The following is a 23,383-nucleotide window of genomic DNA, read 5'->3' as shown; positions in this document are numbered from 1 at the left end:
AGTGATCCAGGCTGACTTTTACCCAGTTTTAGAGCTTTTCCTGACCCATTTCCTGATTTGCTGGCTGGGAAGGGGGCAATCCAAGCAATTCTTCCTCTGCCAGATATTCATATTAGAAGTTAGAGAAAGGATTATAATTTCTACCCTTTGCTCCCCTTTATCTCTGAGACATTCTATCAACTGCAGCATTGGATTTGGGCTTTTATCAAGGGTTTCTCCCAGTCTGTTTCATTCCAAGTTTACTCCATCCTGTCCCATAAAGATTTCTTTCCTTCCAGTTTTTTTTAAAAGCATTTCCCATGTTGGCTCAGGAATTCTGGTAGTTGAAGTCCACAATTCATAAAGCATCCATGGTTCCCAACCTCTGCTTTAGCAGGACACTTTGATCAATAATTGAACCGGGGGCCGTCCCAAGGATGTTAGCTTCTCCCCAGTTTTTAAAATCTGTTTCCCCCTTTAACAGAATGCTACGATCAATTGGCATTCTCTAATTTGTTCTTTTTAAAAGACTGTTTTTCCTTTAAGAAGCCAGGGGATCTGACCGCAAGAGCAGCAACAATTCATCCCAGTTTCTTGCCTGGGCAAAGCCCAAAGGCGGCCACCTGATTTGCAGAGAAAGGCGCGAAACTTAACTTACTCTTTCCTTTCCCGGCGGAGGAGGCAGCGATGGCGGCCGAAGCGTTCTTGCAGGACTTGCTGGAAGAAGCCACCTGCTCCATTTGCCTGGAGTATTTCCAGGACCCCGTGCTCATCCCGGAGTGCGGCCACAACTTCTGTCGGGGCTGCCTGACCCGCAGTTGGGGGATGTCGAAATCGGAGGCTTCTTGCCCCCAATGCAGACAGACCTATAGGCCTCGCAGCACCCTCCCCAACAGGCAGCTGGCGCGGGTGCTAGAAGAAGCCAGGCGATGCGGAGATCCTTGGTGCGAGGAAGGAGGGAATTTCTGCCCGAAGCACCGAGTGCCCTTCAAGCTCTTCTGTAAACACCACGAGGCCCTCATCTGCCTGGTCTGCGACCGATCCAAACAGCATCAGGGTCATTGGGTGATCCCTCTGGAGGAGGCTTTCGAAGAGTACCAGGTAAGAATCAACCAGGAGGAATCAGTGCGGAGGGGCATCCAGATCCTTGACCTTCCTGGCAAAATCCTTAGACCAGATTACTTGCTTCTTCTGTTGTCCACAAACTGGGTTTAGCTTGGCTCTAGATGCCAGTTTGAACAAGACACCAGAGGCGGTTCAAGGAACTTTTATTAAAAGTACTTCAAAAGCCTCTCGGCACCTAAAGGAGCCCAGATCTCGAACAATGCACAAATAAAAAATTTTATATAGTTATGATTAAGGAAGTTAGCACCTGAATAATGGCTCATTGTTTCCTTGACACTTTTTTGGCAGAGGTTTGCTCTCCAAGCTTGTTTCAATTTAGTTTCTGAATGTTTTGTTACCACACTAGGTAACATCATCAGCAATATTTTCTTGTCCTGTTTTCTTTAGTTTATAAATGGGAAGGATTAGATTGGGAAGGAATCAAAATCATTGGGCGTGCCAACACCCGCCACGCATGTGAATGTATTGAAGTCTGGTATTCTACCAAAGGAGCAATTAACAAGGATATTGATCTAGATCCAGCATATGAATATGTAAGAAGCCAGACCACTTGAACTACTAATCAAGAAGAGAAAAATCAGCTGTAAAGTCAGAATTTAAATATAGCTCCAAAAGAACAGCCAACCACACTGGCACACAAGGCATTTGTAAGCCAAGGAAAACAGGACAAGAAAATCCTGCCCATGATGTTACCTAGTCTGGTAATGAAATGTTCAGAAGTTAAATTGAAACAAGTTTGGAGAGTAAGCCACTGCCAAAATCTAAAACCTGCGCTGATAAGTATTTTCTATTTCACATGTTTCTCTTGATTGGATTCTTTTAGTTTACACTCCTCCTTCACACATTCCATGTTTATGCTAACGAGCTTTCTTATCAAAAGAGGTTAAAAGAAGATTTTATTCCATGAGGATAAACTTGAGGGAGAGATTTAAATCCAATAAGATAATTGGAGTTAATTGGATTTTTATTGATGTGATCTATACATAATTGAATGAAAGCTTTGTAGTTTTGGGTTCTCGGTTTAAAATGAAAGGTTTTTTTTTCTCCCTTTATAATATTTAAGTAATTTTTAAAGTTTGTAAAATATCAAAAGCCAGAAAAGTGTTTTTTCCCTTTAGGGTTAAAAAAATTGAAATAATATAGGGAATTCTTTTAATATATAAATTATGACAATTTATAGAGATTAATGAGCAAACCAAAGCACATACTATTCCTTACAGTAAGGAGAATTAGAGATGGTTAAATTGACTCTTTTATCCAAAGAAGGGAATACATTTAATTTGGTTTTTATTTGAAAATTGTTTCCCGATTTTATGCTTGTAATGGGAAAAAAATGAAAGGTTGATTTTGTTTTTGCTGATTAGATAGGTTTGTTGCTATAGAAATGGCTAGTATATACTGAAAGGCTTAGAGCACACACAGAGTGTAACCTAATTCAGCTTTTGTTAATTGCTCTTGAGAGAAGCTCCATTGTAACCTAAAGTAGCTAAAGTAACTTCTTGTGAAAAGTAAAATGTGGATTCTGCCAAGTAGCCATGCTTGTAACTTAAAATGTGTGTTCAGCATTCCCTAACAAAACTCTGAGTTATACACCAAAGAATGTATTTCTTTCCCCTTCTAAGGTCTATTGTTTATTGAAGTTCGTGTGATATGAAATTGTGTTTCTATAGCAATGACGATCTATGCAAGCAATATGTGTAACCTGTGTAGACTATAAGAAGAAGGAAAAAGGTTTTCTTTGCATGTGTCTGCTTTTCTCTCTGCCTGCTCTGTTAAGGTGGGAGAAAAAAAAGCCGTCCAGCGAGGCGGATTCCTTTCTGCAGAAATAAAATTTGATTATCAGTAGCCTCGTGTTCAGAGTTTCATTGGAATTATCAGATTCTGAGCTGAATTCAAAAACCTTACAATACTGTTGTGTAAAAGTAAAAAGTTGAGGTTGTAATGTTATTTTCTACTGTGCTAAAGAGAGTTGGAAGTCTGTGCCTTTTTCTTTCCTTTTCCCTGTTTACACATTTTTTTTCTTTTCCCCTCCTCCCCAGTTTTCTATTATTTTTAAAAAATTCTCTTTTTTTTAATACTTTGATAATCTAATAAAAATGCACTATAAAAATAATAAATTTAAAAAATAAAAAAGGGTGTGTGTTTTATTATTATAAACTAGAGATTACCAAAGTTTATGTCTACGTGTGCCTTAGCTACATCCTTCTAATGGAGTCCTTCTAACTTTCTTGTAACTTTGTTGTTCAATCAACCAATCAATCAGAATAGAGCTGGAAGGACCTTGGAGGTAATCTAGTCCAACCCCCTGCTCAAGAAGGAGACCCATTTTAGACAGGTGGCTGGTCCAGTCTTTTCTTAAAAACCTCCAGCAATGAAGCACCTACAACTTCTGAAGGCAAACTGTTCCACTGGCTAATTGTCCTCACTGTTAGACAGTTTTTCCTTAATTATAGGTTGTTTCTCTCCTTGATTAGTATCCATCCATTGTCCTGCTTATTGGAAAATAAGTTGACACCCACTTCTTCTTTGCAGCAGCCCCTCAAATACTGGAAGACTGCTTTCATGTCAGCCCTAGTCCTTCTCTTCTTTTGTTGCTAGGCAATAGTGTCCCACTATTTGTTACTGGTCTTGTTATGCTCATCTGCAACTTTCTGACTCGGCCTTCCCCTCCTGCTTTATCCTCTGTGCCTGCAATTTTTTGAAGACAGATTTACCATAGTCCTCGACTTACAACCATTCATTTAGTGTCAGCATTGAAAAAAGTGATTTATGATAGTTTTTCACACTTATGACCATTGTAGGATCCCTGTGGTTACATGATCAAAATTTGGACGCTTGGCAACTGCCATGTATTTATAACTTGCATATATCGTCTAACTGGATCTTCCCTCCGATGTAATTCTTTACAGAAAAGAAACTCAAAACTTGCATTTTTTGTTCAGATGAAGGTGGAAGATTGCCTGAAGGCTCAGAAGGAGCAGAAAGAAAAAATAACTACTTACAAAAGAGACACAGAGCAAAGAGTGCAGGAGATGCTTGTAAGTATTGATCCAACGGTGAGGAGCTTCTGAGCTAATAGGAAGGAGAACCCCATCCACCATCTTTGATAATAGGTAGCCTGTTTGTAAGTAGAAGTTCTGACTTAAATGAAATTGAAGCTAAAGACAGGCGCAAAACCAGGTCTTAACCTGTGGCCTGAGATGTTAACATTGGTTGAATGAGTCACAGTTGGGTTAAGTGCACCTATCCCATGATCCATGATTTATACAATGGATTAATGCACACCATATTTCATCTTATTGAAAAAAACATTTTTCAGCCTACTTTTTTGGAATCTCTGATTGCCAAGAACATTTTCATGAGAGATAATGTAAACTGGAGCCTTTTTTTTTTTTTTGGTTTTTGTTTTTAGAAACCTTTCCTCCTACGCTTGTTGATGTCAATATATATATATTTTTCTCCCTAAGAAATTCTCCCATCTCATTTCTGGACTTTTCAGGGAATCTGTTTAATTATTATAAAAATTAAAATAAATATAATTAACTAAAATTAAAATATGCTTCTTCTTGTAGGACTTCATTGAAAAAGAGAAAAAAAATGTAGTGGCTGAATTCAGAGAGCTACAACTCTGGTTAGAAGGACAGGAGAAGCTTCTGTTGACTAAAATGGAACAAACGGAGAAGGATATTATGGCAAGAAAGGAGAAGGGTTTGGCCAAGCACATGGAGGATCTCTGCTCTCTTGACCATCTCATCCAGGAGATAGAAGAGAAGCTTCAGCAGCCAGCCAGCAAACTCTTACAGGTCAGGCAGGAAGCTGAGATCATAGAATCCTAGGGCTGGAAGGGACTTTGGAGGTCTTCTAGTCCAATCCTCTCCAAAGGCAGGAGTCCTTATACCAAAAACATGGTTGTCCAAATTGTTATTGGAATCCTCCAGTGATGGAGCATTCTGGGAGGGAAGCTGTTCCATTGATAAATACTTCTCACTGTCAGGAAATTCTTTTGTATTTTAGGTTGGATCTCTTTGTGATGAGTTTTCACTCCGTGCCTCTTGTCCTGCCTTCAGGTGCTACGGAGATTAAATCGATGCCCTTTTCTCTATGACAGCCTTCCAAGTATTGGAAGATGGCTGTAGAGTTTCCCCTAAGCCTTCTCTTTGTTAGGCTGAGCATACCGAGTTCCCTTAGCCATTCATTGTATGGTTTGGCCTCCAGAACCCTTATCATCTTTATTGTTCCTCTCTGCATTCTTCCTGGGGCCTCACCATCTTTTTTGATGTTGATACCAATGATGAAATGGAATAGACTGCTTCCCTTCCACAGCAATAGCAATAGCACTTAGACTTACCATATTTTTCGGACTATAATATGCATCCCCCCCCCCCCAAAAAAAGTGGGTGGAAATATCTGTGTATTTTATACAGTGAATATGGGCCTGTTTTTGGCCTCCCAAACCCTCCATTTTGGTCCTCCCTGGTGCCCAGAAGTACTCTGCAGGCTAAAAATGGGTCCGTTTTTGGCCTCCGGAGGCCTCCATGCATCCCATTTTTGTCCTCCCTGGCCCCCAGAAGCACTCTGCAGGCCAAAAATGGGCCCAGTTTTGGCCTCCGGAGGCCTCTGCACATCCCGTTTTTGCCAAAAATGGGCCCGGTTTACATAGTGCTTCTGGGGGCTGGGGAGGGTGAAAATGGGATGCCCGGAGGCCTCCCGAGGCCAAAAATGGGCATGTTTTTGGTTAAAATGGGACGTGCTGAGAGTTTGGGAAGCCAAAAATGGGTCCATTTTTGGCCTGCAGAATGCTTCTGGGGGCCGTGGAGGGCAAAAACAGGACATGCGGAGCAGTGGTGGGTTGCCCCTAGTTTGGACCGGTTCTATAGAACCAGTAGTAAAACCGGTGGGAGGCTCCACTCACTGACCTGGACATCATCAAAAGTGATCTGCACACGTGCAGAAGAGCACACATGCGTGCAGGGCACGATGCAAACCTGTAGTAAAGGTAAATAGAACCCACCCCTGGCGCAGAGGCCAAAAACTATTTTTTTTTCTTGTTTTCCTCCTTTAAATCTAGGTGTGTTTTATAGCCCAATGCGACTTATAGTCCCAAAAATACGGGTATATATACCACTTCACAGTGCTTTCCAGCCCTCTCTAAGCGGTTTACAGAGTCAGCATATTGTCCCCCAACAATCTGGGTCCTCATTTTACCCACCTCGGAAGGATGGAAGGCTGAGTCAACCTTGAGCCTGCTGAGATTCAAACTGCCAAATTGCAGGCAGCCGGCAATCAGCAGAAGTAGCCAGCAGTACTGCACTCTAACCACAATGGCTCTTAATACTCTTTTTGATTCTTTCCTCTTTTTTTTTCTTTCATAAATTTAATTGAAATTATAATAGTGAAAAGTACAAATGAAAATAAATAAAATAGAGAAATGGAGAAGGATAAGAAGGCGAAAGGAGGGGAAAGAAAAAAACCATTCTTATTTAATAATCTTTTTGACTGTTTTAATGGAAAGCAAAGTATGAAGACTACAGATAGTCCTCTGCTTATGACCACAATTGAGCCTGAAATTTCTGTTGCTTAATTTTGCTCCATTTTGCAACCTTTCTTGCCACTGTTGTTAAGTGAATCACTGCAGTGGCAAAGTTAGTAACACAATTATTAAGTGAATCTGGCTTCCCCATTGACTTTGCTTATGAGAAGATCACGAATGGAGGTCATATGACCCCTGGGATGCTGCAATCGTCATAAAAATGAATCCGTTGCCAAGTGGCTGAATTTTGATCATGTGACCAGTCTTAAGTGTTAAAAAGTCAGTTTTTTCAGTGCTGTTGTAACTTGGAACAGTCAGTAATGAACTATTGAAAGTGTAGAACTACCTAATATTAAGAATATATAATGTAATTCAGAAAAAGCAGGCCATGCGAAAAGCAAGAATTCAAAGTGCTGGTCACTGTCTATATTCTTCTTGATTTTAAAAATGCCTGCTTAGGGCTCCTATCACCTATTAGGGCCGTGATGGCGAACCTATGGCACGCGTGCCGCAAGTGGCACGTGAAGCCATATCGGTGGGCACATGAGCTCAGATCCAGCTCACATGTGCATTCCGGCCAGTTGACTTTCGGGCCTTCTGGGCTCACCGGAAGTCAGGAAGCAGGTTGTTTCCGGCCTCCGGAGGGATGGGGAAGGCCCATTTTTCTCTCTCCCCAGGCTCCAGAGCCTTTCTAGGAGCCCGGGGAGGGTGAAAACGGCCTTCCCCAACCCCCCAGAGGCCCTCCGGAGGCTGGAAACAGGCTGGAAAAGGCCATTTTTGCCCTCCCCAGGCTCCTAGAAAGGCTCTGGAGCCTGGGGAGAGAGAAAAAGGGGCCTACAGGGCCCACCGTGCCATCCCGTGCCAAAAGCAGGGGAGTCACGTGCGCGCAACCCCCCTGCGCTCCTCCCGCTTTTGGCACGCAATGGCAAAAAGGTTAGCCATCACTGTATTATGGGATATGGTAGTGGGTGTTCTTTGTAGAGTCTTCCCCTCCCCATCTCCAGGACAAGGAGAACCCCAAAACTGATGGCCTTCTACAAAGTTATAACCACTTGGATTTTCCAAAGTGCCTTGATTCTGGAAGCATAAATGGAGGGGATTTTTTTTTGATGCATTGTTTTCTTCTTCAAATGTTCTTTTCTTTTTGCTATTATGTTTTATTACACACCCCGGAGAATTTTTTCTAAGACTAACAGTAAAAATAAAGAATACCTCTCTAAAAAAGGTGAATGGTTGGGGAAAAAAGAGCATTGGTATTTTTTTTTTAAATAGTTTTTTGTGTGTGTTATGTCAGTGTATTCATGACTGGCAGAGACATGGTAACAAGGTCAGCCAATGAATAGGCATAGCAACTAAGTCAGCCAATGAAGACTGCTGGGAAACTGAAACAGTATTTGCTGGAGACAGCTAGGAGTCTGGGTGTGGCTTAGTATTATAGCTCTGAGTCTGTGCAAAAGCCAAAAACTGCTGCTGGAATTGAAACCAATTCTCTCTACCACATTGGAAGAACCACTCTTGGTATTGTATATATGTCTCCTGTGTTATTATGTATATAAAGAGAAGTTAATGAATCCTGCTGCATCAGTTACCTGTGTGTGCTTTCTGGATTTGATTGCTGCAACAAACTCTGACATGTTAGTCTCTGGTTGCCCAGAGGCTTCACATGTTTCTTTTGTGAATTTAGAATTTAACTCTCTGCATAAGAAATGGCTATTTTCAATGCTTTGTTTCTTTTTTTTTAGGACATTGGAAGCATCTTGAAGAAGTAAGTGAATCCCCCCTTTTCTTTACAGTCTCACAGATTGGCAGCTCCTCTAGCGGTTTTCCTATTTTGGAAACTTCTAGTAATTTAATTTAAAGATAAAGTACTGTATTTCAAGGCTTTGTAGATACTTCCTCAGACAACAATATAAGTAGCAATATTTGATATGGTGAATTATTAGGGTTGGTTGCCCAATCAGACAGATATTTCAATTGAATTTGGCATTTTTATCCACCTATTCAGTCCTTCCCAAAGATGTATGATGGTGGTAAAGTTATCATCGTAGGATGTAAGCTGTCCCAAGTAAAGGTGCCTTTTGCAATTGTCTGATAGTGGTTTTGTCAATGCCGATTGGTGCTCAAGTGCTGTTCCAAATGTTTTGGGATTGTACCCAAGGCATCTATTACTATTGGTACTATCTTTGCTTTCTTTTGCCACAGTCGTTCTACTTCTATTTGCAGGTCTTTGTATTTTATTATATTCTCCAGTTTTTTTTCCCTTTTATTCTGCTGTCTCCATGTAGTGCCATGTCCACTATTCAGATTTTTTTGTCTTTCTCATCAATAATGATTAAAAGTGGGGTTTTATGTGGCAGGTGATTGCCTTTGAATTCCAAAGTCCCAGAGCACTGATGTTTTAGAAAGCTTCTTCCATTGGCAGGATGATAAACAATGTTCTTTTGCCTTGCCAGGTACCGGGATAAGGAAACATATGAGAATCGGGTGGATTTACTTCTAGAGCCGAAATGGACAATCTGGGATCACAGTGATATGACTGTGCTTCTGAAAAGTGCCATGAAAAAATTGAGAGGTAAAAAACAGCTGTCGAGGTGGATGACAGCTGGATGACATTTTGATCCCAGAGCATCCAAGAAAGATTCTGGGTGTCACATGGATCAATGAGGGATCAATGAGGGATCAATTTCAGGCTCAGCAAAAGAGACACCTTCATTTCTCTGGGGAAAGGCCTTGTGTCTTGGCACCGGGAGGGGAAGTGGAGCTTTCTGGTTTCTTTCATGTGCTACCTAAAAATGGGGCTCACCATTAGCTAGTCATAGTTGACCATTTACAGGTGGTCCTTGACTTTTTTTTTTTTAATTTGATTTATATGCCGCCCTTCTCCGGAATCTCAGGGCGGCTTACAACGCATTAAGCAATAGCCTTCATACTTTTGTATATTTATACAAAGTCAGCTTATTGCCCCCACAAACTGAGTCCTCATTTCACCTACCTTAGAAAGGATGGAAGGCTGAGTCAACCTTGAGCCTTGGCAAGATTCGAACCTGCAGTAATTGCAGGCAGCTGTGTTAATAACAGGGTCCTTTAAACCACTGTACTATCAAGACTTACCACAGTTGACTTCCGGTTTGCGAGCTTCGGCGACGGCGGTGACTTTTTAAAGACCGCCAGCCCCGCCGCCTGTAGAGCCGCCCCGCGAACGAGGTGCGGCTCGAAAACTCCGAAATCTTGAAGATTGCAGGAGCAGAGACAGCAGGGTACAGGTTGAGCCCCTGTAACCCCCCCAGGGAATTGCTTCTGGGGGTGAAAACAGGTGTGGCTCCCTTCCAACCTGCGGAGACTCCGGGCGGCGTGGGACGATTCTGCCTTCAGCAGAACAAGCCGGCAGCAGCAAACTTTTAAAGTGAGAGGAATTAATTTTAACAAACAGCGGAAATATCAACTTGAATCCAGAAACTTGAAAACTGCAAGTATTGGTGCTTTGTTGACTTTTTAAATCAAAAGAGAAAGTGAGCGAGTGAAAGTGATTTGAAAAAATATGGCGTCCAGCGTTTGAGTTAACGAGCTAGTGAAAGTGGATTTGTGAAGCCTCCCTGCTTTGTTACAAAGTTGTAAAATTGCTACAAAGTTGCTCTATCTAAAGAAAAAATTTCTTTTGCTAAAATTTGACTTTGCTTTATTCTAGTTCCACCTGATTAAATCTGGGGGACTTTTTTAGAAGTTTCTGTGGAAGAGGGAAAGGAAAAAGAACTTCCCTCTTCAAAAAAACTAGCTTACGTGGCACGATGGCTTCAAAGAAGCAGGAAGGGAAGGCATCAGGGGGGGGATCCCCCACACATAAACATCAAACGCAACTTCCCCCTGCTCAACAGTTACAAACTCAGAAAAAAGAATTTGATGTGGCAGATTTAAAAGAATTTATTTCTAAAACTTTGGATGATAAATTTCAAGAATCACAACAGGAACTTCAAAAATCACATCAGGAATTTTTGCAGGAAATTAATGAAGTTAAAGACATGGTGAAACAGAATCAAATTATGGTGACCAAAAAAATATCAGAAGTGGCGTCTGGCCTGGCAGATTTTATTGGGAAAGTTGATTTTAAAGTTGAAGAATTTAAATCAGAAGTTAATGTTAGGATGAAAGACAATGATTATAAAATTGATGAAGTTGACAATAAAATGCAGAGAATTGAAGATGAGATTGTTATGATACAATTCCGGGCGATGGAATTTGCCATACGGCTTCGGGGAATTCGAGAGGAGGAAAGACAGGACTTGAGACAAGTTTGCTCTGAAGCCCTGGCTAAGATTTTACAAGTTAATCCTGATTTGGTATTTCATAAAATAGATAAAATTTACAGAGTGAACTCTTGGGTGGCCAGGCAAAGACAACTACCCAGAGATGTGGTCATATACTTTACTGAGAGAGAAATTAGAAATGATATCCTGCAAAAATCTTTTCACACTTCTATACAAGTGGGGGGCTCACGGCTTGTAATTTTTAAAGAATTACCTCCTAAAATGCTGAAAGCTAGAAAAGAATTTGGTTTTCTTGTTAAGGAATTGAAAAATTTACAGATACCCTTCCGGTGGGATGCACCAGCTGGGGTAATTTTCAGATATAAGGGAGAAGGATATCGGTTGAATACCGTGGAGAAGGCGCAACATTTTTACAGTACTATTCTTAAGGAAAGAACACCATCTCCACGTACATCTACAGTTCTGGAGATTAAGGAGAGTGAAGAGAGGCAATTGAAAGAACAGTCTAAGCAGGAATTAGAAAACGTGCAAGGTGCAGAAGGAGGTATTCTGAGTGAGCCATCGCTGGATTCTTCTCCAATTTTGGATTTGATTCAGTTGACTGAAGTTAAAGATCAACGTATAACTAGAGCTCAATCCAAGCTACTTAAACAGAAGCAACAACAACAACAGGAAAGACAAGACAAGAAGGCAGTTAAGAGCACTGCACAAGAGATTGGCGCTATGGGAGGAGCGAGATCGAAGCTCTCGGATGAACTTCAAGCATATTGCTCTGCGCTCCAGAAAGAGGCTAATGACCTTTAAGTGTTTATCTTGGAATGTCAATGGGTTGAATTCAGCACAGAAAAGGAAAAAATTATTTACATATTTGAAACAATTTAATAATGATATAATATGTTTACAAGAAACGCATATTACAACTCAAGATCAAAAATATTTGATAAACTCAAAACTAGGAGCACATTATATATCTTCAACTTCGCAGAAAAAGAATGGTGTGGTTATTTATGTAAATAAAAAATTAACAGCAAAAGTTATAGAAGTAGATCAAGATGGTAGATTTGTAGCAATTGAATTGTTTACAGCAAATGGTCAAATTCTTTTGATTGGAATTTATGCTCCCAACCAACAACAGGATTATTTTTACAAGATGTTACATACTAAAATATTGCAATGGGACTACAGATCTATTTTAATTATGGGAGATTGGAATGGAGTAATTAATTCTAAATTAGATAAAAAGAGCTTGGCAAAGTCTAGAATTAGATTACCACAGACCTTTTTTGATATGAAAGAAGATATGGAACTAAAAGATGTTTGGAGAATACATAATCCAAATGAATTGGATTACACTTTTTTTTCTGATAGACATAGATCCTTTTCTAGGATTGATTTTATCTTGTCAAATGATCTACTTGTTAAGACAAAAAGAACAAAGATTTTTCCAAGAACTTTGACTGATCATAGTCCTGTATGGATAGAAATCGAGATGGATAAGGTTGAGAGACGTTCTTGGAGATTAAATGAGAACTTGTTTAGATATGAAAAAAATATAATAGAACTTAAAAAGCATTTGAAAGAATTTTTTGAAATAAATTTGAATAAAGGTACCCCAGTTGAAATTGTTTGGGATGCAAGTAAAGCTTATATGAGAGGGGTACTTATCTACATGAATTCTAAACATAGACTGTTCCGACAAAAGAAAAGATCTGAGTTGGAAATGGAAATAAAGAATAAAGAACAGTTACTTATTAAAAACCCAACAGATGAAAAAATACGAAGTGCTATAAAACTTTTGAAAGACCAATTCCAAATGCTTATGGCGGAACAAGTTGCAACAAGTTTACAATACGCGAAGCATAATACATTTTGCAATGCTAATAAACCGGGCAGATGGTTGGCCTACACATTGAGGAAAAAACAAAGTATGCGGACTATTGACAGTATCGATATTGGAGGGAAAGAAATTTTTCAACAAAAATTAATTAAAGAAGCTTTTGTGGATTATTATACTAAACTATATGCTAAAGAAGAGGTGCAGAATGGACTTATAGAAAAATATTTAAAGGATAAGAGAGTTACAAAAATTACTGATCAACAAAAGGAAAGAATGAATTATCTTATAACAGAGGAGGAGATAATAGCAGCAATTAAACTGCTAAAAACAGCTAAAGCTCCTGGCACGGATGGTTTGACTGCAGTGTATTACAAAACTTTACAAGCTGAAATGGTGGGACAACTTAGAGATTTATTTTGCAATATTCAACAAGGGGGTAAAATACCCCCATCCTGGACAACTGCTTATATATCTTTGATACCAAAGGAACAAGTTGGTCCTAAAAAACCAGAGAACTACAGACCAATATCTCTTTTGAACACAGACTATAAAATTTATGCGAAGGTATTAGCCAACAGGTTGATGCCAGTAATCCAAAAGGTGATTCATGAGGACCAAGCGGGATTTATTGAGGGCAGATACATGAAGGACAATGTAAGGCAAGTAATAGACTTATTGGAATATCTTGATAAGAATAAACAGATTTCTGCAGTGCTGGTCTTTTTGGATGCGGAGAAGGCCTTTGATAGAGTGGATTGGAATTTTCTACTAAAGACTTTAAAAAAGATGGGCTTTGGGGACCAATTTACACAGGCGATTTCAGCAATTTATCAAGAGCAAAAAGCACAGATTATTATTAATGGAAGTTTGACGACAGAGTTTAAAATTGAAAAAGGAACAAGACAGGGATGTCCGTTGTCCCCACTTTTATTTATTTTAACATTGGAAGTCTTGCTAAATACAATACGGGACTCAAAAATTTTGAAAGGTATAATGATAAGGCAAGAGGATTATAGAATAAAGGCATTTGCAGATGATCTGGTGGTTACCCTATCACAACCAATGGAATCAACAATCCTGATGAATGACATTATACAAGACTATGGTAGAGTTTCAGGTTTTAGACTGAATTCAAAAAAGACTAAAATGATAGTCAAAAATATGACACAAGATCGTAAACATGAGCTTGAAAGGAGGGCAGGTTTTGAAATTGTACCTAAGGTAAAATATCTTGGAGTTCAGGTTGCAGAATCAAACATGAAATTGTTTCAAAATAACTATGAGGTGTTGTGGCGAGAGGTTCAGAAAGACATGGAGACTTGGAAAAAGCTGCAACTGTCTTTACTTGGAAGAATAGCAGCAGTTAAGATGAACATTTTGCCAAGATTTCTGTTTTTGTTTCAAATGATTCCGGTGCTTAAAAGTGATAAACAACTGAAAGTTTGGCAAACTGGACTTAATAAGTTCGTCTGGAACGAGAAAAAGCCGAGAGTGAAATTGAAAATTATGCAAGATGTTCCAGAAAGAGGAGGCCTTAAACTTCCAAACCTACAGTTATATTATGATGCAGCAGCTTTAACTTTAACAAGTGATTGGTTTGGGGGTAAAAAGGCTGGAATATTGAATGCAGAAAGTTTTGATCTTGAATTTGGATGGCATGCTTACCTATTTTATGATGACAAAGTTGATAAAGTATTTAAAAGTCATATACTTAGAGACTCTTTGATGAGAGTTTGGAAGAAGCACCGACTCAAATGGGATTATAAAATACCGCTATGGCTGGATCTTGGTCATACCTTGTGGAATACAAATATAATGTCACTCGGGGGGTTTTTATACAAAGAGGTTCTTTTTACAGATGCGGGCAGATGGCAGCTGAAGACATTGCAGACACTGTTGGATGAAGGGATTAATTTAACCTGGTTACAATATAATCAATTACAATTGAGATGGAAAGAGGACCAAAAAACTGGTATTATGTTGCATGAGGAAGAATTGGTTAGACATATAAGAGAGAAAGGTCCAATGCATATTAAAAGGCTTTATAATGTTTTGCTAGAAAGGGATTCAGAAACGGAATTAGTTAAAGATTGCATGATTAAGTGGGCACAAAATTTTGAAGAACCAGTGATGTTGGAAACATGGGAAAAAATTTGGGTTCAGAATGTTAAATTTACACAGTCGCAGAATCTGAGGGAAAATTTTTATAAAATGTTTTATAGATGGCATTTAGATCCTAAAAAGTTGTCATGTATGTACCCTAATGTTCAGCCAAAATGTTGGAGATGTGAATGTTTGGATGCTACGTATTATCATGTTTGGTGGACCTGTAGGAAAGTTAAGGCTTTTTGGATAAAAATATGGTGGGTCATGCAGAATGTTTTGAAGAAAAAAATTCAATTTTCTCCACAATTGTTTTTATTGGGCATAGTTAAGGGTTTTACACCTTAAAGGGAAAGGCCTTGTGTCTTGGCACCGGGAGGGGAAGAGGAGCTTTCTGGTTTCTTTCATGTGCTACCTAAAAATGGGGCTCACCATTAGCTAGTCATAGTTGACCATTTACAGGTGGTCCTTGACTTTTTTTTTTTTAATTTGATTTATATGCCGCCCTTCTCCGGAATCTCAGGGCGGCTTACAACGCATTAAGCAATAGCCTTCATACTTTTGTATATTTATACAAAGTCAGCTTATTGCCCCCACAAACTGAGTCCTCATTTCACCTACCTTAGAAAGGATGGAAGGCTGAGTCAACCTTGAGCCTTGGCAAGATTCGAACCTGCAGTAATTGCAGGCAGCTGTGTTAATAACAGGGTCCTTTAAACCACTGTACTATCAAGACTTACCACAGTTCATTTAGGGACCATTCAAAGTTAGAACGGCACTGAAAAAAGTGACTTATAACAATTTTTCACACTTTATGACCGGTAAAAGGTAAAAAAGAGGTAAAAAACCAGCCATCGAGGTTTTACACTGGATGACATTCTGATCCCAGAGCATCCAAGAGAGATTCGGGGTTGCTGTCAGGGGGATCAAAGAGGGATCAATTTCAGGATCAGCGGAAGAAACACCCTCATTTCTCTGTGGAAAGGCCTTGTGTCTTGGCACCAGGAGGGAAAGAGGAGCTTTCTGGTTTCTTTCATTAAAGATGGGCTACCTAAAAATGGGAGTAACCATTAGCTAGTTATAGTTGACCATTTACAGGTGGTCCTTGACTTACAGTGGTTCATTTAGTGACCGACCGAAGTTAGAACGGCACTGAAAAACATGACCTATGACCGTTTCCCCCCACTTATCACCGTTGCATGTGATCCTACGGTCATGTGATTTACATTTGGAGGCTTGACAAGTGGTTCATATTTATGACAATTGCAGTCTCCCAGGGTCATGTGACCATCTTTTGTAACGTTCTGACCAACAAAGTCAATGGGAAGCCAGATTCACTTAACAACCGTATTACTAGTTTTAACAACTGCAGTGATTCACTTAACAAATGTGGAAAGAAAAGTCATAAAATGAGGTAAAGCTCATTTAAAAAATTTCTCACTTAGCAACATAAATTCTGGGCTCAATTGTGGTTGTAAGTCAAGGACTAGCTGTATTGTTTACTTCCCAAATCCATATTCACTGGTCACTGGGGAAGCAGAAAAAGCTTCCACTAAATATAATGGAATATATACAGGTAAGTCCCTTGATTTACAACCACAGTTGAGCCCAACATTTCTGTTGCTAGGCAACATGATTGTTAAGTGAGTTGGGTCCCATATTGCAAACTTTTTTGCCGCAGTTGTTAAGAAGATCATGGCAGTGAAGCGAATCGTGTGGTGGTTAAGTGAATCTGGAATCTTCCCCCATTGACTTTGCTTGTCAGAAGCTCCCTAGGAAGGTTGCAGAGGACAATCCCAGAACCATGGGAGGCTGCAACCATCGTAAATACATGCTGGTTGCCAAGTGCCGAAATTTTGATCGTGTGACTGTGGGGAGACTGCATTGGTCGTAAGTGTGAGAACCGGTCATAAATCACTTTTGTCTGTGCCGCTGTAACTTCACTACGCAAATAGTTGAGAACTACCTGTATATGGAATATATAGTAGAATATATTTATACCTGATGGAATATATATAGCCACCAATGAGATTCTGGCTTGTAGCTTTCTATATTCCTTATTTCCTGATTTGAGTCCAAGGAAAGCAAATCAGGGAATCTGAGGGAGGCCCTTCTGTTGCTCCAATTCCAGTGATGAGATGCTGAATCCCTCCCTTTTCTTCCCCAGATACTCTGGAAAGTGGACTTCAACTACAGGAAGGTAAATATGAATTATAAAAATCTCAGTCGTTTGCAATTTTAAGCTCTGATGCCAGTAGCTTTAAGATAAAGTATAATAGAATAACAAAGAAAAAAAATAGTATTAGATATCTTAAAGATTATGAAGATTTAGTAAATTGAAGTCAATCTTGGTGTTGAATGAAACATCTGGACAATGGGAAAATATGGCCTGGGACCGAAAGGAACATTGAGTTCCTATCAAGCTAATAACATCCTCTTGATTTTACTGCCTGACTATAAATTGGTGAGAGACCAGGTCTTTGGGAGCAGAGAAATTAGGTCCTTTGGGTCAAAGCAAATAGCAAGGTTGGAGCATCAGGATTGCCTCCACCTTGTAGGCCATCAGACTGATGAAAACAGGTTTCTGTTTTCTGCAAGATCCTCCCATTTTCTACATGCCAGTGATACCCTGATGCTCGCAAAGAAAAGGGCGGAGCTTCCTCACATCCCATCGTGTGTCCCAAGTAACCTCTGGGGGATCCTTCTGATTCTGCCAGTTCAGAATTGAAACATGGCAGCCTCTTCCTCTGCCTGATCTTCTGGATTAATGCTCCAGGCAGAGTCCCTGTTCAACCTGGGCCCGCCCAGCAACTCACTGAAAGCAAAGCCAACCACTCTTCACTCCCAGCCCCATTACTCTCATCTGCAAGGTGGAAGCTAAAGAGAGTGACATACAGGTTTGCTGGAAGAGGTGAAGCACTGTGAAGGGTTGAAAAGACTAGGAAATGCTTACGTGCCATTTAATAAAGCACTGAATCTTTCAAACTTGGACGGGGTGCTTAGAAACTGAACTCCTTTCAGAGTGGAGGCCGTAGGGTGGATATCGTGGGTGTGAAGACAGAAACCAGGCCTTCAGATGAAGCTCTTGTTCTTTTCCTTCCTTCCTTCCTTCCTTCCTTCCTTCCTTCCTTCCTTCCTTCCTTCCTTCCTTCCTTCCTTTCTTCCTTCCTTCCTTCCTTCCTTCCTTTCTTCCCCCTTACAGTGAATGTAATTCGGGATCCACACACAGCCCATCCTGACCAGCTTGACGTCTCCAAAGATCGAAAATACGTCAAAGGGCTTAAGCCAGTTAAAAGAATCTATCCTGACCCAAAATGCGAGAGTCCTTATGTCCTTGGCTGGCAGGAGTTCTCAACAGGGAGACATTTCTGGACTGTTGGTGTAAGAGATGCAGTGGAATGGAGTCTAGGGGTTGCCAAGAAGCCACTGAACTTAACTAATGTTGAGGAGACCAGGCACTGGCAAGTTGGGAAATGGGGAGGGGACTACATGGCCATCTCTCCGTCAGAATGCTCTGACCTGGTCCTGACTGAGGAGCCCATGAGGATCCGCGTCTCTCTCAACTGCGAAGGGGGACAAGTGAGCTTTTTTGATGCCAGCACAGCATCTCTGCTCCATACATTCTCAGACGCTTCCTTGGTTGGAGAGACCCTTCTGCCCTGTTTCTATTTGAGGGAGGGTGGGACGCTCCCCTCAAAGAGGAGACATCCATAGAGAAAACTTTGGAAAAATTCCTATTTGCCAAGCCGTTATCTCTGAAAGCCTTTAAAGCAGAGTTTCCTTAGCTCAGAGGTCTTCAAACTTGGCAGCTTTAAGACTTGTGGACTTCAACTCCCAGAATTTTCCAGCCATGCTTGAGTTTTATAGGCTTTAGTATCATGTGTTCAGGTGCATCAATATTAAAGATACCTTCACTTACAGCTAAACTTGTAAATCATGATTTTAGATCTCTGTCACAGTTCTTTTCCATTTACATATCAGGCAGAGGTGAAATCCAGCAGGTTCTGACAGGTTCTGGAGAACCGGTAGCGGAAATTTTGAGCAGTTCAGAGAACCGGCAAATACCACCTCTGGCTGGCCCCAGAGTGGGGTGGGAATGGGGATTTTGCAGTATCCTTCCCGTGGAGTGGGGTGGGAATGGAGATTTTACAGTATCCTTCCCCTGCCACGCCCACCAAGCCACGCCCACAGAAGCGGTAGTAAAAAAATTTGAATTTCACCACTGATATCAGGCTTGTTTAATGTTAGTTGCAATCAATGATTGTGTAGGTTTCCAAAACTCAATATCTTTTGTAATCTTTCTTCTGTTTCCTTTTAAATAAACACATAATTATCATAATCCCAACAAATCCTAGCAGTGCTTCAGCAAGTCCTCGATTTAATAACAGTACATTTAGCGACCGTTCAAAGTTACAACAGAAATGAAAAATCGATGTTGACCGTTTTTCACACTTACAACGGTTGCAGCTTCCCCATCGTCACATGATCAAAATGCAGACACTTGCCCCTGGCTCATACTTATGACGGTTGCAGTGTCCTGGGGTGATGTGATCCCTTTTTGTGACTTTCTGACAAGCAAAGTCAATAGGGAAGCCGGATTCAGTTAACAATCATGTGACTAACTTAACAACTGCAGTGATTCATATGACAACTGTACTAAGGTCGTAAAATGGGACAAAACTCACTTAGCAACCGTCTTGCTTAGCAATGGAAATTTTGGGCTCAATTGTGGTCATGAGTCACAACTACCTGTATTAGACTCAATAGGTTTTAAAAAAAAAATCCTAGTAATGCTTCTGTCTTTTTATACTTATCATACTCAGTTATCTACGATATCCAGTTTTCTGATTGTAAGACTGTAATTTTATATCCTTCCTTTGCAATTTTATGTTAAATAAATTCATTTTTACCATATTTTATTCTGCCAATATGAGATTTTATTTCTACTTTAGAGTGAGGTTATTGGTTTTATGCTGTTTGAAATAAAAAAAAAACAACAGTGATTATTCAGTGTAACACATAGAAAGAAGATGCACAGAAGACGGTAGACAAAAACAAAACATACCATCTATTATAAAGATAGGAGATGTGAGCGCTGTGTGGACTAAATGTGTCACTTGGCTCAAGCCTAAATTCAAATTGAATTTATTTATTTATTTATTTATTATTGCGATTTATATGCCGCCTTTCTCCCGAGGGACTCAAGGCGGCTTACAAAATGACAATTTCCGATACAAATCACAATAAAATTAAATTAAAATCAACACCCCAATTAAAACAGTTAATTGTTAATAGAATTGTAAAAACGAATTACATTATTAAATAAATACATTATTTGACAATAACACTCATTTCCCCTCTTGCTTTAAACCACTCTGCCTTTTATTGAGCAACTGTAAAAGAAAGGGGCAATCTAGTGTAGTGGTTTAAGAAATCAAGCTAGATATCATGAGTTCTAATCCTGCCGTAGGCACAAAACCAACTGGGTGGCCTTGGACCAGCCACTCTCACTCAGCCCTAGGGACCAAGCAATGGCAAGCCACTTCTGAAACCTTGCCAAGAACAGTGCAGGGAGATTCATCCAGGCAGTCACCGGGGTCAACAATCTAAGGCACCCCAAAAGTGACTTTGATATTGAGATGGGAGTCAAATCCATTTTGATCTAGTGGTTAAGGCACCGGGCTAGCAAGAGGAAGACTGTGAGTTCAAGTCCTGCCTTAGCCATGAAAGCCAAATGGGTGACTGAGGCAGTCATTCTCTCAGTCCAACCCACCTCACAGAGTTGCTCTTGTGGGGAAAATTGGAGGAGGAAGATGTGTTAGATATGTTTGCTGCCTTGAATTATTTGTAAAAATGATAAAGCAGGAAACACATAAACAACAACAAAAAAGTGAGCTGAAATGGTGACCTGAAATCCTAACAGCAGCTCTCTGGAACATCTCAAAACATCTAAGTAATTCCAGACTGACAAACTGCTGTTGGCAAAGGAGCCAGTGATCCAAATGAACATATTTAATACAGATGTTACACAAGTGTGTTCTCGGGTTCACCTTATGGTCCCTCACTCACACGCTTGCAGTCCTGGAAAACTGCCAGACTCAAATCACTTTCAACTAATTACTGAGGCACAAATGTAAAATACAGGGAGACCCATTGAATTTAAAATAACAGCAAACTTCTCCTGATTATAAAGTATATCTGCTATTATGCACATACAAACACACACACACACACACACACACAAACACGAGAGACACACACATCCAAAACCAGGCTGCCATGCACTAAGCAGAAGGATGGAAGCTGTCAAGTCTGGAATCCAAAAACGACTCAAAGAATGGACTTTGAGATGATGGCCCATCATTTGAGATGATGGCTTGATGGTGACCGTCAATGAAACCCCATCTCCAGGCTCCATGTTATTGAAGGAGCAAAGTGCAGAACTGAATGAAATATAGGTTGTCTTCAGGACCCCTTTTATCCCCCCCCAACAAAGTCCTTGCTTTGTTGGTAGGTGGAGGGGCTTCCCATGCAGCCCCCAAAATATTTATTTGATTTATTTGCAAGGCTGGCATCTACCGGTACTGAAATGCGGTGGCAGAGCTGCAGGCCTCCAGAGCTGCTGCTGTTGAAACGGCAAATGGGGACCAGGCAGTGTGAAACGGTGCCACAGGACTGAAGTGGCAGGTGGATGAGGAGGTGGGACCGTTGCTGGAGGATGATGTAGGATGGCGGGGGAGGAGTGTGCAGGGGCAGCAGCATGGTGCCATATCTGCCCCATCTCCTGCCTTGCCCAGTCCGTTCATTATCTGGTCTGCAGAGCCCTGATGCTGGTGAGGTGAGGTGGCGGCTGCCGGAGCAGCTCCTTCCCTGTCTCACCTGGTGGCGGCAGCCAGCGGGGTGCCTCCTGCTGCCACTCCCGTTCCCACACCGGTGGCAGTGGCAGTAGCCATGACTCGTGCTGCCACCACCTCACCCCGTCAGCATCAGGGCTCTGCAGGCTACAACACCCAAACAGTATTCTTTGCCACCAATTCGGACAGGGCCTGGGTGGTGATGGGTGGTATTGCAGGGTCAGAGGGGGAATGCGGCTGCAGAAAGAATAGAAAGGACTGTGCAGGAGGCAGCGGCCTCCTTCCTGGTGGGGAAGGCTGGGCAAGGCTGGCTGGCACTCCGCAGGACAGGCTGCCTGTGTGCCTCACTTTGAGCTCCAACCCAGAAGCGGAATCGAAACGTTGGTTTCTCTCCAGAAGGGTGAAGCGACCCAGCAGTCAGAAGGGTGAGACTTTTCTCCTGGCTCTTTCTGACTTGTCAGTTTTTTCCCCCTTTTCCCATACCCCTCCTGCTTTCTCTTCGCTTTCTCTTACTTTTTCACACAGAAGGTGGCCAGCCCTGCCCTGCCTCGCCCTATCCTGCCTCACCCCCTGCCTTGGCTCGTGGTGGCGGCATCAGCCTGCTGGACGCACTGCTCAGCTGCCTGTGTGGAAAAAAATAAGACACCCCCCCCCATCTGAAAATAAACCCTAGTGCTTATTTTGGGGCCCAAAAGAAAATAAGACCGGGTCTTATTTTTGGGGAAAGACAGATACAGTAGTACAACAGTAGTCACAGTCATATTAGTGGTGCTTTCCTGCCTCCACCCCTCCTTCTCCCTCCCTCCCTGTTATTTATAGATATTAAAATGAAAGTCATTTATATCATTAGAAAATAAGGAGCTGCTAAACAAGTGTTTCTTAACCTTGGCAACTTTCAAATGTGTGGAGTCCAACTCTCAGAATTCCCCAGCCAGCATTCAGAATTTAGAATTCAGAATTTGGAATATAGAATTCTGGCGGTTGAAGTCCACACATCTGAAAGTTGCCAAGGTTGAGAAACACTGTTCTAAACACCAAGATTGATGATCTGTAATGATATTATACATCAAGGTAATAGGTAAGGATGTAGGTTTTTTGTTTGTTTCTAAGCAATTTTTTTAAAAAAAAAATTGATTTATATGCCGCCCTTCTCCGGAGACTCAGGGCGGCTTACAATGCGTTAAGCAATAGCCTTCATACTTTCGTATATTTTATACAAAGTCAGCTTATTGCCCCCACAAACTGGGTCCTCAATTTACCTACCTTAGAAAGGATGGAAGGCTGAGTCAACCTTGAGCCTAGTGAGATTTGAATTTACAGTAATTGCAGACAGCCGGTGTTAATCACAATGCTTTAGTCTGCTGAGCCACCATTGGCTTCTTGTTTTGGATCCGTTGCATGACAATGAATAAAAGGAGTACTGTAGAAAGACATTTCATCTTCAGTCTTCTCTCCTGAAGCCCATAACATTTATTTATTTATACTTGCATACATTCAATGTATAAGCGTCCCAATTCCCAACAACTCTGGGATACCTACAATTAAAAAATAATGACTAGCTAATACACAATCAATCAGTGGAACAACTTGCCTCCAGAAGTTGTGAATGCTCCAACACTGGAAGTCTTTAAGAAGAGATTTGACAATCATTTGTCTGAAATGGTATATGGCTGTGATGGCAAACCTATGGCAC

General features: G+C 40.9%; 1 protein-coding gene across 1 annotated transcript; it reads left to right on the top strand.

Annotated features, from left to right (window-relative positions):
- Window positions 1-665: 665 nt before the first annotated feature.
- Window positions 666-19,750, top strand: LOC148115689 (E3 ubiquitin-protein ligase TRIM39-like). Its single transcript, XM_087883945.1, has 7 exons — window positions 666-1,080; window positions 4,047-4,142; window positions 4,677-4,907; window positions 8,377-8,399; window positions 9,088-9,206; window positions 17,004-17,036; window positions 18,039-19,750. The coding sequence occupies exons 1-7, from the start codon at window positions 667-669 to the stop codon at window positions 18,548-18,550; spliced, it is 1,428 nt and encodes a 475-aa protein (XP_087740071.1). The 5' UTR covers window position 666; the 3' UTR covers window positions 18,551-19,750.
- The last annotated feature ends 3,633 nt before the right edge of the window (window positions 19,751-23,383 follow it).

The sequence above is a fragment of the Pantherophis guttatus genome, chromosome 2 (genome assembly GCF_059756535.1).
Source record: "Pantherophis guttatus breed Tessera chromosome 2, ASM5975653v1, whole genome shotgun sequence".
NCBI lineage: Eukaryota > Metazoa > Chordata > Lepidosauria > Squamata > Colubridae > Pantherophis > Pantherophis guttatus.
The sequence above is the reverse complement of the archived record's forward strand: the minus strand, read 5'-3'. Positions and strand labels throughout refer to the sequence as shown.